Source organism: Lepisosteus platostomus, chromosome 8 (genome assembly GCF_059453375.1).
Source record: "Lepisosteus platostomus isolate fLepPlt1 chromosome 8, fLepPlt1.hap1, whole genome shotgun sequence".
In the NCBI taxonomy this organism is placed as follows: domain Eukaryota; kingdom Metazoa; phylum Chordata; class Actinopteri; order Semionotiformes; family Lepisosteidae; genus Lepisosteus; species Lepisosteus platostomus.
The window spans coordinates 61,841,564-61,858,890 of record NC_142618.1 but is presented as its reverse complement, the minus strand read 5'-3'; the positions used below and the strand labels follow the sequence as shown (position 1 = coordinate 61,858,890).

At 40.5% G+C, this 17,327-nt stretch overlaps 1 protein-coding gene across 1 annotated transcript in view; it reads right to left on the bottom strand.

Annotated features, from left to right (window-relative positions):
• The window catches only part of LOC148657667 (uncharacterized), a 152,893-nt gene that overhangs the window by 125,837 nt on the left and 9,729 nt on the right, over positions 1 to 17,327 (bottom strand). Inside the window, exon 4 of the mRNA XM_088644218.1 lies at positions 8,650 to 8,720. Coding sequence (XP_088500344.1) covers positions 8,650 to 8,720 — 71 coding nt within the window. The remainder of the gene's footprint in view (positions 1 to 8,649; positions 8,721 to 17,327) is intronic.

Here is a 17,327-nt window from a genome sequence, read left to right as displayed (position 1 = left end):
TTCCTCCAGATACATGCCAAGTTGGCATGTTAACAAGTGGCTTTTGAAATTATGTCTTCTGCAAGAGGATTAGAGGATAACTGCAGCTAGTTTATCTCAAGAGATCTGGCAGAGAGAAGACTGTCCCTCAACTGGTCAAGATGAGAACCTAGTAAAGAGGAAGAGCACTATGGATATCAAGATGGGGTGAATGAGGATGAGCTCTTATAATGCAGCTGAATACATAAAAAACACACTTCTATCACTAACAGGGATTACCTTGCCTAAGTTATACAGTAGATTGATAAGCATTAATTTACAGTAAATTAATAAGCATTTTCAAAATTAGTTCTGAGCTTTAGCAATATCTGTTTTTGTTTTGCAAGGAAAAATATTCAAAGAAGCTTTTGTTTTATCTTTGAAATGGTATCTAAATTTGGGATATTAAAATTTAAAAAAATATATATTTGGGACAGGTGGTGAAGAGACTGCAAACATTTTGGTTTTTGGTGCATGTTTTCACCAGCTTTTGCTTGGAAAAAGTACTATTCATTCAGTTTAATCTAAAACTACTTGGGAATTCTTTTTCTTCTGGAAGCAATTAAATGAACCTAAATGTGCACTGTAATATGTAATGCCCCCTCTAGACTAGCTTGTCTGAAATGGAGTCAAGCAACGCGCTTGCCTTATTTGTGAAATGTTATTATACAGCCCACTCCCTAACAAACCCTCAGTCTAAGACAGGTTTTATTAGGATTAAAAGGAAATACAAGGCTTTAGCCTTTAAAAGTATATTTTAAACAGTATCATAGTTTTTGCTTTCTCATTTAATGCAGAAACCATACTTTGTGATAAAAACAGCTGAATAAAGGAACACCTACTGACCTGAAAGACACAATACCTGTAGGACCCCAACAGAAAGATTTTAAACACGCGAAGGAAAAGGCGACAGCAGCACGGCTCCTAAGTAAGGCTCAGGACAGGGACAGAAAATCTAGGTAGCCCAGTCCAAGCCACGTTAGAAAGATGCTTTACTGTCTTGCAATGAACAGATTTACTCTTCAAAGGATTTTCAAGGACAGCAGAGCAATATTGACCTTGACACTCTTCTGGCAGCCAGAGGGAGAGAGGGTAAGATCACCCCTCACTCTGCAGGGAGACCCGGGGCACCCGACCTGGGTAGTGGGTGATTTAAAAAAAAAAAATTTTAAAACACCTGAAGATTAAGAAAGAAAATGCTCAACAGCTATTGGGGTCTTACTCACAATACAGCAATGAATTAAGAGAAATAAGATGGTTGCCAGCTAAGCTTTACATTGGGAGGAAAAAAAAGGAAAGGGATTCATACAGAATTTGTAGGCAGTGGTCCATTTAGTAACAGTACCACAGATCTCCATTGATAAGTCACATAAATGCAGAGCAAGCCTTGACATAGAAAGCAAGGCAGAGCCCAGGAGAATAAGAGAATTATGGCCATGGAAATTGACAAAGTTTTTGAAAACCTGTACTTTCTGCAAGCAGTGAAGGAAACAGCGCATGAGCCCTACAGAACACATCCAACGAAGAAAAGCAGTATAAGAAGATTAAATATACGTAGGGATGTGTTCAGACCCCTGATGAGCCTAAGCTAACATTTTTAACTTTTTGTAGCATGCATAGTTATCACTTCCTAATAGGATTTTTAAAATGTATTTGAAAAGATTTACTTCTTCGTCGGTGGCAATTTAAATGCCATGTAATCTGAAACAAGTGAAATGTGCTTATTTAACATTGCAGGGGAAACAACTAGAAGGTGAAGATTATGCTGACCACTGAGATCCAGAATGCTCAGACATATCACTAGCTGTGTGCCAGTGTCTCCCAAAGCTTTTACCCCGATACAAATAACTTCACTGAAACACAATTTACAGAAAAGAAAGGTTTCTGCATTTTATTTTTAAAAACTGGATGGGTTTTTTTCTATACTGGCCCTGATTCCTAGTCACGGCTTCAAACTGCAGTTTCTAGTCCCACATGCCCAGAGGGCATGAATTCACCCCATCATTTCAGACATGTCTGCACCACCACACCGTGGAACACAGACCTAAAATGTCATCACATCACTGACCTTATTGGGCCACGTGGACGCAAGATTAACATGGTATACAATTAAAGATTTATCACCACTTGCATATGTCACAGTATATCACATTAGAGTGAAACCACCAGGAACAGCCCTGGAAATTTCAGCATTTTCTCAACAAAGGGGTTTTGTTTAGGCTGATTTCTATGCACAATAATTAAAATTCAATTGCTGCTGCAGTTACTTTATTTTATGAAAGCAGGTATAAAGAAAATATCTACATTTAAAATTTGTCATTAGAATTGTACTCTTCTGTATAAAAAAAACTGTATAAAATTTAAAAATTAAAAATTATTAAAAATTGTTCAGGAATAACCATAAAAAATAAACAAGAATTTTTAAATGACATAAAAAACCCTGAACTCTGCCTCACTCTGTACTCACAAACATATATATGTATAAAGAATATACCTATTTAGACAGTATGAAGGTTATGTTTTCTGCTATTAAAACAATCTTTTCACCACAGTAATAAATATCAGCCTCTTTAATGTGTCTACTAAGTACTGTAATAAATGAATCACATAAACTAAGGTAAAATTAGAACACTGTTTTATAAATTATATTATGTCAGGCTGACAAATGCTAGAACCTGTTATATTTAGCAACTAAGTGTCTAAATGATCATTCAGCACTCACAGGCTTGAAAAAAAGCAGCCGGCTTTGTTGGCTATAAAACGGCTGCTCGATTTTTCATACTGTCATTCTGCTCTATTAGCAAAGCCTAACACAATTAGTTATGAATATGCAGTAATAACATGCAAATTGTTCCCTCACAATTGCCCCTAGGCAGTGGTCTTTGCCTTTCTAAGCCCGATTCTTTCTACATCATTACAGCAGCTTGGCATAATTCATCAGAATAAAAAACACCTCCGCCGTACTGCATGTGCCTGGCTAGTGTACCCATCAGTGGTTGTTAACCGTTCTGTGACAATAGCCACATTAGCGATGCCGTCCCAGTCCCTGCCACTCTGCCACTTGTACACGGCTCCCTTGGGTAATGTTAGACACTACATTTGAGCCTGCCAGAACAATTAACCCCTCTGTTAATTAGAAGGAAATGTCAGGCACGCAGATGGTACAAGCTGGCACCAAGCCATCCCGCCCACTGCTGTTGAAAGCAGGCTACCCTGCTGCTGACAGCTGCTCAGCTGCGTCCTACACCAGCAGATGTCAAAACTTTCCAGCTGAGGAAGACTTCACTGGCCGGGGAGGGGGGGGCCGGGGGCCACAGCTCTGAATTCAAGAAGGGCAATGTGTAGACACACGGGTGTATGGGGCTAAATGGATGCAGCTGTGCGAAGGTAATAAATCCAAACTATTTCTCTGCTTTTGTCCCTGTAAGTTGCTATCTGATAACCGTAAATAAACTCAGAGGTTTACAAACGAGAGGAGACCCGTTCAGCCCCCTTTGATCACGAGTGCCTTATTGATCTGAGGATCTCATCCAGCCTGCTCTTGGACCTGTCCCAGACTTCTACATGCCCATTCCCAGTTCTGAATGCACCTCCCCGACACCTTTCCACTTGTGTCCCCTGGTTTGGGGTTCTGTGCCCACTGGGGTGACTTTGCCAGAGTCTTGGGGCATCAGGTCCCTTCATAGTCTTCTCTGTTTCTAATCTAGGAGGGTTCAGTCCTTTTACCTGTGAGTGTAGGATGTTCCTGTAAGTCTGGGAACGTCATTGCTTGCTCTACCTTCTACCAGGCCCAGAGCAGTTACGCCCTTTTGAACACCGTAACCAAACTTGCACAGAATAAAACTATTGGGTGCGTTGTACACGTTTAACATAAAATAACACAATTTGAATTGCATAATCTTAACTTGATATCTATTTCCTTAAGTAGCCTTTTCAAACATGTATCTCGGACATGAATAATGTTCTAACACCAAGAGAGTCACAGGGTGTTGGCACACATACTGTAAGCAGACAAGCTATGCTCACTATACAAACTGCAGTTTGACCAACACAAAAGTTAACACGGCAGTCTCTGGCTTTATGAACCACTTCACAAGTCTAATTTCAGACCTCAGGGCTGAAAGCCACCACAATGGAGTTATCTAACCTACACCTGATGTCTTAACAGTCGTAACGCAATTGCGTTTCTTTGGAATACAAACATCTGTGGTCTAAGCAAAGTGCAGAAGAGAGCCAGAGAGACAACCTTACCCGTTAAACTGTCATGTGCTGTGAAAGCTGGTTAGCCTGGGGAGCACCCAATTCTACACAACCCTGCCAGACCGCCTTCGCCTCCTAACCCCCGATGCGCCCCATTCCACACTCTATAGCCGACTTGCTTCACCGAAAAGCAGGGCAAAGCAACACCTCTCTTGAATGCTTCTTAAGGATTACGCCACTTGACTTTCCTCTTCATTATTGTTAATGATTTGATCCCCCTGTGCTGGTGCAGGCGACGCTCACATCTGTTCCATGTTTACCATCCCACATGTTCTGTGAATGCATCAGACGGAAGGGCTGTCACCACGGCCAGAAGCCCTGTACGTCTATCACACGACACCCAGCTCTGCAGCACGCCATACATATGGAAACGACAAGTTTGCCTTTACCAGCTTCTTCTCAACCTTTGTGCAAAATCAGTATAAACATGCCACTGCCTGCATTTCCGGGATTTTTTTGTTTCCATTGTTGAACTCCAAACATACAATTTTCATCGCTTCTACTTTTCATCTGGCTAGATTTGTGGTGAGGTCTCCTTTTCTCCTGTCCTTTTCTGAGGCACAGTAACAACATCCCCAAATCCACGACACACTGTGGCAAGCTGTGGCAAGCAGGAATCAGTTCAAATACAAGCTCTAATCGCTCACATTCATGCACTTTTCCGTGAAATGGGCAGTACAGAATTTAAGATTTGTTATCTCAGAGACGTTACTGCTTTACAATGTTTTAAATACAGTGTTTCAGACTCATCAGGAATTTTTGTACATTCTTACTCCCCAGATTGCATGTACTACAGCACACAAACACTGACCTGCCATTATTTTTCATGGAAACTTCTAAACACCTATAAAAATTAGGTTTCTTTGACACTGTTTTTCATTCTTTAGATGCTTATAACATAACTTTAACTATAACTATAACTTTTTACAGCTAGTCTTTCTTAACCCAGCAGTGTTCCTTAGCTTTCCTGTTCCCGCCGAAGATCGAGGGTTTCCCAGCCATGGCAATCTGTGTAAATGCAGGAACTGCAGTGTGGCAGGTGGTCTAATCCAGGGCATGTGAGAAGATTCAGGTAAGACTCTTTCTTCACTACAGTAGAACTGGCTTTTCTCATTCCCACTGTAAATACTGCCATAGGTCTCTCCAGACAGTGAATAGACACACGCATATTCACCTACAAGTTGTGCTTACATCTTTGTACAAACTCCCTACATTTTCCCAAGGCTTTGGGTCTCATAAATATTTTTTGTTAGGCAGAATCCCTTATCCATGAGGCTTAAAACCTACACAATGCTTGCATTACGTTGAAATGCAAAGGAAACAATAGATATGATGGCATGCGAGCCCAGGAAAATAAAAGAAACAGAAACAATTAGGTCAGCACAAAGCTGGGAGTGCAGCACCAAGCGGCATGCAAAACCCAAACAAAAAATGAAATAAACACTAAACAATCTCAAGAAATATTATGTCAGAAGACCACAACAAGGTATTGCAGGAATCCCAATTAGAATAGGAGATGTTTTCTGCAAATACACAATTGTCCATCTTGCCAACTCTGCAGCTGTATCTCTGCATTTACAAAGACCATCCTTTTAGTCTGCATTTGTATTTCCATTTTCATATAGAGAAAGAAGAGCAACAAAGTGCCCTTCTTCGCAAAATCCAGTTGTTCTTCCATAAACTTGCATAAACAGGATATGAAATGCTGTCCAGACATAATCCAAGCAAAATATTGCACCAGCAAATTCAATAAGAATAAACAATTTTTAGATCATCTTTAAAAGCTTTCAGTTAAAATGTTAAAATGTTAAAAGCATTCAGAAAATGTTAGCATTTACATATCGGACAAAAAAAAAGACCACTGTCAATCTAGAATACATACATACTCATTCGCACACATACAGCATGTTTAGAGTAAATTAGTACACAAGATGCCCAGTGAGAGACTTCCGATTTGAGGTCTTTTCAATGCATGAACCTACAGACAGTACACTTGCGATATAAGGAATCTTCATGGGTGAGGCTCTTACCTAGTTTATCACTCATCATTGAACAATGGCTTCCACTTTTTAAAACTGTTTTATTCTGATCAAGCTTAAATATATTACTGTGCTTCCATGAACCAAATGATTATGCATGTAGAAAATTGACAAAAATAAACGGGCTTAATATTTCACTTTTGGAAAAAATAAACTGGTATCTTTAAAAAGACGGTAGTGCTTTTTGATTTGGGTTCTAACTTCATGAAAGCAGCATTCTATTGCTTTGAAAAACAGTTTTACTGATTTAAACCTTTTAGCGAAAACCTAGAAGCTAAAAAGTGTGCCTGTGCCGTTTTTAGCATTTTAACGAAAGCAGAACATATAAAAACAGAAGGAAAAGCAGGAGAGCAGATGACTGCCATACAGATATAAGCTATGGAATGGCATCTGAGCAATTCCATGAATTACTTGTGACTGCGAGTCTGGGTCGTTGCACTGACTCTCCTGCCACTGTGTAGCATATTGATTTGTTTGCTTCACTAAATAAGAAAACGGCTTTTATTGAAAACAAACAGAAAAAGTCAATATCGGAAAAGTGTGGTATCTGCTTCCACGCAAGTCTCATCAGAAAGTGAAATTTTATAACACGCCTGACAATTTTACTATGGCTTCAAACACTACATAATTAAGTCTGCTGACTGTTAAAGAAAATGCATTAAGATTCAGCGTTGTGATCTGGCCTTTGTATTAAACTACTTAATTATAACCAGATTGTCCTACAATTGCATGAGTTGGATATGTGCGTCTTTGCTCTGAAGGTAAATACATATTGTTCGAATGTACTTGCACAGAAGTAAATCTCCTGAGGAATTCAAGAAATTCAACCCAGCAAATTCTACTGTTAATCTTATATTAGTGCTCAAAAGTTCTTGTGTTTAAAGTATTGTCAACAGACCCCAATAACATTTATGATGACAACAGCATTAATCTGTTGGAATAACTGTGGCTTGTGCTTTCACTAACCACGTTAGTCACTAACCGTGTTAGTAAAACATGATTTAAGAATTTAAGAATGGAGCCTAAATGTCTTTTACATTAAAATCTCAAAAAGTAACTACATTACCCTTTTTGCTCTTTTTAAATTTGTAAATACATTTATTTTTTACTGGAAATGGAATTTTTAAATTGAAAGCTGCAGAGGATCAGATGTGTTTCTTCAGGAATATATCTATCTATCATATAACAAATTAATTTTACTTGAATATTTAAAAGCCCTAAAGTTTATTATTATTATTTACGTAAATACACTGGCCCTTTCGGTCAGCTAAGCATCTATTTTTACGTGAGCAGCATAAAAAGACAAAGCAGCACATAACCAACCACCTATATATTACTTTGCATCCCTGATTATAAGTTGAAGTTTATACTTTTATTCAATTCTAGATCTTATCGGCAACAAGTAATCTGCATCTTTCATGTAACGTTTTGGTAATCCATCAGTATTAGATTTATTTCCTACATTACTATAGGTCAATGCACTAGGGGCCTAGAGGCGGCCAGGAGTCAAAATCAGGGCAAGAGCACTCAGGCAAATGTGATTTTACCAGCTCACTGTAGTACTTTTCAATAGGTAGATGAATTATATTGCAGCTAAGGCCACATATCAAAGAATCAAGCAGTACAGTTAATATAAAGGTTAATGTTTCTGTATCAAAATCCTGGAGTTCAGGAACAACTCACTAGAGGAATCATTCTAGAGGGTACGCAGACATCAGTTTGACCAGGAAGGTACACAGATTTTAAAATCCAGCCCCTTTGAATGTCATTTAAGACATCACTTAACACATGGAGGCACCTACTCCAAACTTAGTACTTTCATGGGATTCTGTGCCTTTTCCTTTATTTCAGCTGCTGGAAATAGGAAAAGTTTCTTAATCTGCGGCAATATTTACCAGACACCAGTATGGTCTGCGAACGGTCGTTAAAGACTAGAGGAACAGTGAAAATTGCAGAGGTGTTGATTAAAACAGAATGTAGTACTTTCCCCAATAGCTGGTAATTAGACAACTAACTGGATTGCAAACAATCTATACAACTACACAGATGTAGCAAGATAGTAAGAGTTAAGTTCCGCAGCCAATAAGAATGAAGTGTAGCGGATGTGAAAGCAAAGACTTACTGCAATAAAGGCTTAAAGTGCTAATCCCAGAAATCACCCGAGACGTTTTCTGAATAGTCAAAATAAAACAAACAGCAACAACAACATGGTAAATTTGGTGTGCCTACAGAATTAAGAAAAATAGGGAGAACGGAGGCAATAAATAAATACGTGAAAGGACAGGACACAAAAGAGCCAAAAAAGAGAAGAAAATCATGTAGTTGCACTTACATGCTTACAAGATGACCAGCTGGTCCCACGATTTGCTCCGTTGGAACTGTCCTGAGGGTAAGTGACGAAAACTAAGACAAGAAAAGAAATAACATTGTACATTATGAGTTCAACACTACTTGTCTGCTTTATGATATGTTTCAGGTATTTCTTTGAGTGTAGCGTTATTCTTAAATATTTAACAACTTTGTTACAAACTGCCGTGCTCTACATCAGATGCTTGATCTAACCTGAATGTATTGTATATGAGAGGACAGAAATGCTGTCAAACTGGTTTTGCCTTTCAATGCTGATGTTCTGTTAGGAGGAAATGCCTGACATGAATGTGTATTCAGGCAAGTACCTGTTGTTCAAATGACTTTATTACTTTGTCCCCTGATCCCAGGAAGTCTGCACCACCTGTTCTCAAACTCCTATGTGGCCCAGTGTCTTCGGATTTGTTTTTTGCATCTAAGGTCTGGTTTACATAGCTGGTCTAATTATTTAATTCACTTAAGAACTGTAACTCATAGAACAGGCCTTTAAAGAAGCAAATGTTTTGAGTAATTAACGGTAAAAGATCTTCAGAAAAACTGAGTGCACATCTGGCTAAGAAAATAACTAGGTCAGTTGTTTAATGAACTCAAGTGTTACAAACTTTTATTTCGGAATTGAAATACCAGTAACTAACCAAATCAGCAAAAGATACTTTTGCTTGTTTTCTTCCACAACTAAGCCTCTTCAAATTCCACACAGATTCTATGTGCACACTTGACAGTTTACGCACAAAACGCCACACTCACAGAATCATAATGGTTCGCTGTAGACATGAAGCAAGTCACCCCTTTCACAAGAGCTAGTCCACGTTTAAGACCTGAATGAAAACGTCTGGAGCAAGCGCAGGAGCGTGCGCACCTCGGGACTCTACCCCTGGAGAGCGAAAGCCAGCGCACAGGCCGGCGAGCGATGACCCGCCCCCACAGAAACAGGCACTGAAGGCGTGTCGGCTTCACGGACATCAGGGCCAGGGCGAAAGGCAGGAACACGGAGCGGGCAAAACCAGGAAAGATCAAATCCATGTCGAGAAACAGAACCGGGAATGCCACCTGGGAAATTGTCTTACAGTGAACAAAGGCGGTGCACAGGTCTTTTGCAGACTTTGTTGCATGTCTCTTAAAATGAAACTCGAAAGACTAAAGCCTGAAGGCCAGAAGAAATGTTTTTTTTTTAAAGGGGAGGGGCTGTGGACGTGCTGGTCCCCTGCTTCCTCTGGATTGAAATAGTGATGACGCTGGCGAAGTGCAGAGCAGTGGGCACTTCAGACAGTGGAGCGGGGCACTCAAGGAAGAGGAAATCAATTTGGATGTTAATTACTCACAGGTCATGTCACTGTGGCAGCAGAAGGGGCTTTTTTCAATGACCTGCTTCAGGTGCTCAGCTTAGTGTATTCATTTTTCACGTCAGACTGATTTTAGTCATGTTTGTTTTTTTCTAACTGCATTTCCTAAATTCAGAAGCCAGAGCTACTTTGAACGCAAAGACCCATAAACAGATATATAGTACATCTCCCTGCTATCAAGCATATGAGTGGAGAAACACAGGAAGGGGTTGGGGTACATTTTCAGAAGATAGGAATGCATCCATTAAAAGATGCTGAATATTTTATGTGTGATCCTGAAATAAATGGCTGTTTTTCTGTTTTTTTCATCGCCTTAACTGATTTGTAGGTCAATTGCTACAAAGGCTTCATCCAAGCACAAGACAATAACACAAACACTACTGTGATACATAGGCTATTTGTTAGAGCATTCCTCATTTTTCCAAATGCTGCTCTTAAAATTGGATGTTACTTTGGTTATTAATCCACCGGGAAACTTACACAGACTGAAAAAGTCAATCCTTTTCAAGCAGACAGAGGATATCATTCTGGATATCTGAACAGTCACAGACTATTAATGTTCTACTCCAACAAGTTAAAAGAACTGAATATTTTTAACCTTGAACAGAGAAGACTACAATGCTTGATCCTGATTTAACCACCCAGAAATCCTCAAAGGCATCAACAAAGTCAACTCGAAGGACTCCCTTGGAACCAGCACTCAAATGTGAACCGGAGGACACAAGGGGCAGCTGAGGGGAAGTGTTTATAACGGAGAACAGGAGGTACGTTTTAGAAGAAGGGCTGTGGGAGTGTAAAAGACCATAGACAATACCCAGGAAATGCCTGGCTGAGATCTTCGGATCTGTTCGATGCTAAAAGCCTAACATGCTAGATAAGTCGAAGGGTCTCCTTCTGCTTGTGCACCTTCTTATGTTAAGACTATTAACTGGCAGTAGTTTATTCTTGTAATACAATCGTCTTCAGTTCATTATCAGTGCATTAATGTGAACATACAATACAAAGTCCTTCACGTTCCCACTACTGCAGCGCTATTCTCGTTCATGAGGACTTGCATACTACTGGAGTACTTGACACAAAATGATTTCATTCGCCTGAAAGAATCGATTCACTTTAGAGATAATTTAAATATCAAAAGCTTGCGCAATCTAGACTCTGTGGTCAATTTTTTTCCCCCAGAAATGCTCTAATCAAAATCAAATTATTTGAAAAGATTATAATTCTTTGCTGTAAATAAGGTGTTCTAGTTCAAAAATTAAAACGGACTTAAATCATCTCAAGCTCCAGAAATATGTTAATTTTAATTAAATAAGAAATGATGTGTCAGTCGCCACGTCTTCAGTTCCTTCGCTAAGATAATCAACACAGGTCTTTAAATAGTTACATAACAACAATGTCAAATCTTTAACAAGATGCGTCTTCAAACAAATCCTACATCTCAGCTGAAATTCTTAGTCTGAAAAGATCATACAAATTCATGATTGCTCATACAATTTCAAATTACAATCTCTGTAAAATGAAAACCACTTCAAATAGTTGGAAAGCAATGAACAAAATCAGTTCACTAAATAAGGGGTTCTGAAAATCAATTATGCCATGTGTAGCCGTGGAGTAAATAGAGGCACTCTAGTGTCAAACAAATACAGAGCCCAGAATCGGAGAGAAGCAATCTGTACACTAAGCCAATTAACATAGTGGAAGCTGTGCTAAAGGGAAATTTGATCATTCGACGTGCGTTGTTTAAAGCTGGTGTTCATAGGAACTAACTGTGGATCCCACAAAAGAAAGCACGAGAGGAATTAGATGGCAGCTGAAAAACAATAACAGCAATTAAGCAAATTATTTGAGCCCAGCTGCTTAAAAGACTAAATGGAAAGGTTGATTAGGAGATTTAGTGAGATACCAATTATACACTGTGGCTGCAAAAGAAACGCTGCTGGCCACATTTGAGAAACAGTGGCTGAAATGATCAGAAACTCAATAAAACCACACTGTTTGAATTTCCAAGCAGGCTGCTTGAAAATGTGTTGTTGCTCATTAATGAGCCATGGTCTTTAAAATTATACTTAATGCTGCAGTGCTATGAAAAATTAACTTATAAGACTTGTTCTTGGGCTCTTTCGCTTTAATCTCTTTAAAAATCTTTCCGGCCCACTGAAGAAGGAAAAATATAACTTGCCTAGTGCAAAAATAAAGCACCAATGCATAATGCATTAATTTAATGTTAGCTTTAATGTGTGATTTATTATTTATCACCCCCCCCAACCCTGTTCACCACGATCTCAGCCTGGCCCCGAATTTAATGACAGCAAGTCTTGATTTTAAACATACCTTAACAAAATGCAGTGCTGAGACACTTGTATTCCGATTAATGACTTCAGTCTGTCAATCTAGGCCATATTAGTGACCAAAACAGCTGTCATGATGGAATCCCATAGGCAGTATGTGGGCCCACAAATTAACCACTTACGGGGAAAAAAGAAAAAAAAAATCACACAAATCATAATGTGAAGAAGGACACCAGACGCTGGACACTGTAAAGGGAGTAAATGGAAGACAGTTCACTCCCTGCACCCCAACAGGAGCATATCACCGCTGAGCGCCTTTGGTCCTGAAAACCCACACCACTGGAACAGCGACTCCGTAACAGTTCAGAACTGTCGGGACAGTGATTGATCCGACGACACTTTCCGCTGGCACTGGCTTCGTTACCTAAGATGGGGACGGAGAAGTCCGGCCGTCCTGCAGGTTTGACAGAGGAGCTGGAGCTTTCATCCAAACAGCTACTTCAATCAAGCAATTAAGACCAGGGGTCACGCAGGGGTTGGAGCTGCCGATCCCGAAACGCAACGACAACAAGAAAAACATTCGAGCCCGTGTGTAGTCAGCTTGAAAAAGACTATGTTGTCATATCACGTAACATGACAAAGAAAACTTTAAAATCAGTTAGCCTGACAATCGGAATCTAGACAAATAAAACACGAGACTATTCCCGATATCTGAATTTCCACCTCATGATGTATGCAAATGACTAAAAGAAGTTCAGACACCCTCTATTTTCTAACCGTTTCTTCCAATTCGTGTCCCGGGGGAGGTGGGGTCTATCCCAGCAAGCAACAGATGGAAGGCAGGATACATCCTGGGTCGCAGGCCACACACAGGCATGGCCACACTCACAGCACTAGCCTGAGCACCCACAGACAGCCCCCGCTAACACGGGGACATACTGTCCACACTCCTCACAGACAGCACCCCAGGTCTGGAACCGGACCAGGGGCCCCAGCTCTGCCAGGCAGCAATGTCCTGCTTAGTCATCTGCAAATCTCATGAGGTGGAAATTCAGATGTCAGGAATACTCTAGTTTTTAGTTTGTATACATTCCTTGAGATCGTCATGCTTACTGTCTTTAAAGTTCACCACTGCACTGCCCTCCTATAAACATAAACAGTTTCATTGTCTGGAGGACAAAAAGGGGATTAAAAGCAATAAAAAACATGCATAAGCTAAGCAATGAATCAACCGGATGAATGAATCAAACAACAAATTATTATTTAGTGAAAACAAATAGTGATTAATGCTACTTTTCTCACACATCTTTTAGCGATTTAGGATAATGGCGGGGGCGGTGTGGTGGCTCTGTGGCTCAGGATCTGCGCCTGTGGCTAGAAGGTTGCCGGTTCAAATCCCATGGCCAGCAGAGGAATCCTACTCCGTTGGGCCACTGGGCAAAGCCCTTAACCCCAAGTGCTCCAGGGGCGCTGTACAATAGCTGACCCTGCGCTCTGACCCCCAGCTGCTCCCCACTGTGTGCCTGTGTGTCTCATGGAGAGCAAGCTGGGATTTGCGAAAAGACAAATTCCTAATGCTAGAAATTGTATATGGCCAATAAAGTGATCTTATCTTAATGAGCTTTTATCATTACAACCACAGCAAACTAACTTCCTAAGAGAATGACTGACGATGCCTGAATGCGTCAGCAGTGTTACAGAGCTCTTGCTATGCAGGATAGTCTCATCACAGGTGAAGAGTGAAAACTCAGGCCTCACCTGCAGTATGGGCAGTAAGCCTGTGCAGACAGGGAAAGACCACAGTCCACTCCATTGCGTGTATTCAGCATGCAAGGACAGCAACACCGGGTTTTCCACAGTGCAGTCGAATCAAGACCAGCAGCTGCTCTCCAATAGCAATGCTTTTCATTCACCTTCTCAATCCAACACTAACTAGCGATTTCCGTGTTCCTTTACAACATGATACCCCATTTCCTATTCTGGGCCATCCTGGATGAGATTCAGGCTGCTTTGTCCTTCAGCACATGACGCCGAATGCATTGTGATCCTCAGTCTGGAAAATTACCCATTCTTTCCCACAAGGAAAACTGTGCATTATCTCATAAAGCACAGCCAAAATCTAAACAAGTCTGACAGAAAAATGGAACAAAGAAAAACTTCTATTGCTGTAGGAACCAAAAAACAGCTCACAACTAAATACCTCAAATAATCTTGGGTTTTGATCCTACAGGATCCTACCACATGGTAGTCACAATTACATTATCAAACGTTACACCACTTGTGCATTTGGGCAGAAAAAATCCTTATAATGATAAGCATTTCATGTCACTCATGTATCAATTTCCTTTTTAGAGTAAGAGTATTTGGTGCAAGCTTATTTAACTAACATAACATACAGTATGGGACATCCTCACCCTCTGTCCTGATGTATTAACATAGGTTTAAGGTGGCACACAAGTACATATGTAAGTTTGCCCTTATTGCTGACCTTACAATGCACTTAGTATCTTGTACTTGAATAATGCTGTCTCTGCTACTACAAGCAATTTATTCTAACTAACGACTGTCAGGCGCTCATAAATCAGTATTAGATCTTTTTTTTTTACTGAGCTGGTGACTTTTACTTAACACAGAGACCACATACAAAATCCTAACCTTACATTGGCACATTTATTGATTTTAATTAGTCTAATTAGTTCATTATTTTAAAAAGCAAACAGGACATTTATTATACAGCTCTACGGCAGTGGCATATGATTAGGGACTTATTATGGTAATGAAGCTGATCAATTATCGCCCAAAGGGAAGTCATTAACAAGTGCACAAACACAGCTCCAGCACTCACCCCTACTCAGATCCCCCCCCCACCTGCACAAACACTTAGTTGAGAAGCAGTGGGCTCCGCTTTCCCACGTGACTACACTGGCCTGTATAGCGTCCACGTCGCTGACAGAGGTGGGGAAGCCCGTTTCTCCTGCTACTGCTATCGGCCTGATTTTAAACCCATGAGTAGCCAGCAGCTGACAGGGCAGACAGTATACCATTTAATCCAGATGTGAAGCTGAAAGCTAAAATACTCAGATTGTTGTGTTCTGCAAATAGTTTTAAGGCATAGCAGCTTTAAGCAATTTATTCCTTAATACAAGCCTTTCTGCTTTTTTGAATCTGACATCAATTCATCCGTACTGGTTTTGCAAGCGAGCAGTTTTCTGCGATACTGTTTATTCTAGTTATAAAGCAGCTAGGTAGGCCCCAAGGCATATCTTTTTCTTTAGTGCCTCTCTTATGCATGGGCGTCTGACCCTTGGAGAGACTCAACATCAGTATCCTGTTCACATCATTGTAGTACACTCACATTCAGACTAAAGCGTGTGCAGGTGTTATTCTAGATGTTATGTTCGATATTAAACAATTCTGCCATTTCTCTTCTAGGTTTCTCAGGTTCACAGCAGCCAGATGAATTAAAAACCGCAGCAGCAGCTCCCAAGTACAGCAGCTGGTCAGCCTTGACTGGAACTCTCAACTGCTCAACACTGCTCAAAACTCGTGTATCCAGGCTCTTTACAGATTTACTCTTTGCAAGTGATCTGCAAGACTTGTTATATTTTGCCCTCCAGAAGCAGGTTTGGCCATCCTCATTAAAAAATTCCTGCAAAAATGCTAACTGGGTGTAGGTTGATCAGAACCCACCGCTTTGAGGACTCTTTTCGGTGTGTTTTTTCGGTGGGGCAGTTAGCTTGGCTGGGAAGAGAGCACACAATGACGAATCCCACGGAAGGCATGTGGGACATAAATTAGATAAATGTCAGATGGAAATCACATTAACTGATCAAAGGGTACCGCCAAAAAGCCAAATGATGTTAATTACAGGAAATAAAAAGGAAAAAGGTCTCCTTGAGCCGAACTCAGATTCGCCCATGTTAGTCCTGTTAAGCACATTAGAAAAGTTATAAGCTAAAAGAGGCGATCTAGACCGCCCAGTACATCCAGTGTTGTCATAGCCTATCAGAACTGATCTACAGAGGCAATCCAGTGGGGAAGAGGTCTGTGTGTCTCCTGAAGTACCTTTGGTCCTCAGTTTGAAACGTTTTTCCCCTTAGATGGCACTGAGTCCTCCTGTTTCACTGGCTGAAGGCTCTGAAGGGGCGGGTCTTTGTAGTTTTGAGCACTTCTGTCTGTTTGGGATACTGGGTTAGGGTTAGGGTTAGGGTTAGGGTGATCAAGTCAGGACGAAATTCTTCAACATATTCTAGAAATTAGAGATGGAGTGACGATTAATAAAACCAGCTCCACTGGGGTTCTCCAGGACCAAGGCTGGAATCTCGAGTGGTAGACCTATATCTCCAGCGGGATATTGGGTTCTTCTTAATTAAAATCATGCTTTACAACTGTATGTGGTTTACAATAGTGCTCCAGGTGCTGTTTGTAGCCTTCATTATGGTTGCGGCCTTCAGCTAAATGATTTCACTTATCTGGCCATTAAGCACCAAAACCTCCCCCACATCCACTTCACACAAGTGTTCATACTGGTGCTGCCCATTTCCTTTCCAGTTATACGGTGAAGCAACTACATGACACTGACGAGGCACAAGTTCCGCAAAAGGCAATGACAGATAATGGCAAAAGCTGAACAAGTTTAAATGGTAGTTAAGTCAAGGTCAAAAGTCTTATTAGATAAAAGCAAAGCTCTACACTGTAGCACCATAGTTTTGAATATCTCTGGGGTAGGTCTTATCACCGTGGCATGAAGACCCCTGCTGACCAGTGAGGTCAAGTGGAAGGCAGCTGGCCCAAACCCTGTCTGTTAACGTTCAGCAGTTTGGCTGCATTTGCCGATTAGTTTTTTGGAGTGGAAACAGGCAACCGGTTTCACAACGAGATCAAAGGATGAGCAATGTATCTTGGTCATCAAAGGTTACACATCCAGGGTAACTGTTAAAATATCCAAATCTGAGAGAGAAGATTTCCACTGCAAGTATTAACAACGCTCTGTCACTGTACAGTCTGCTATC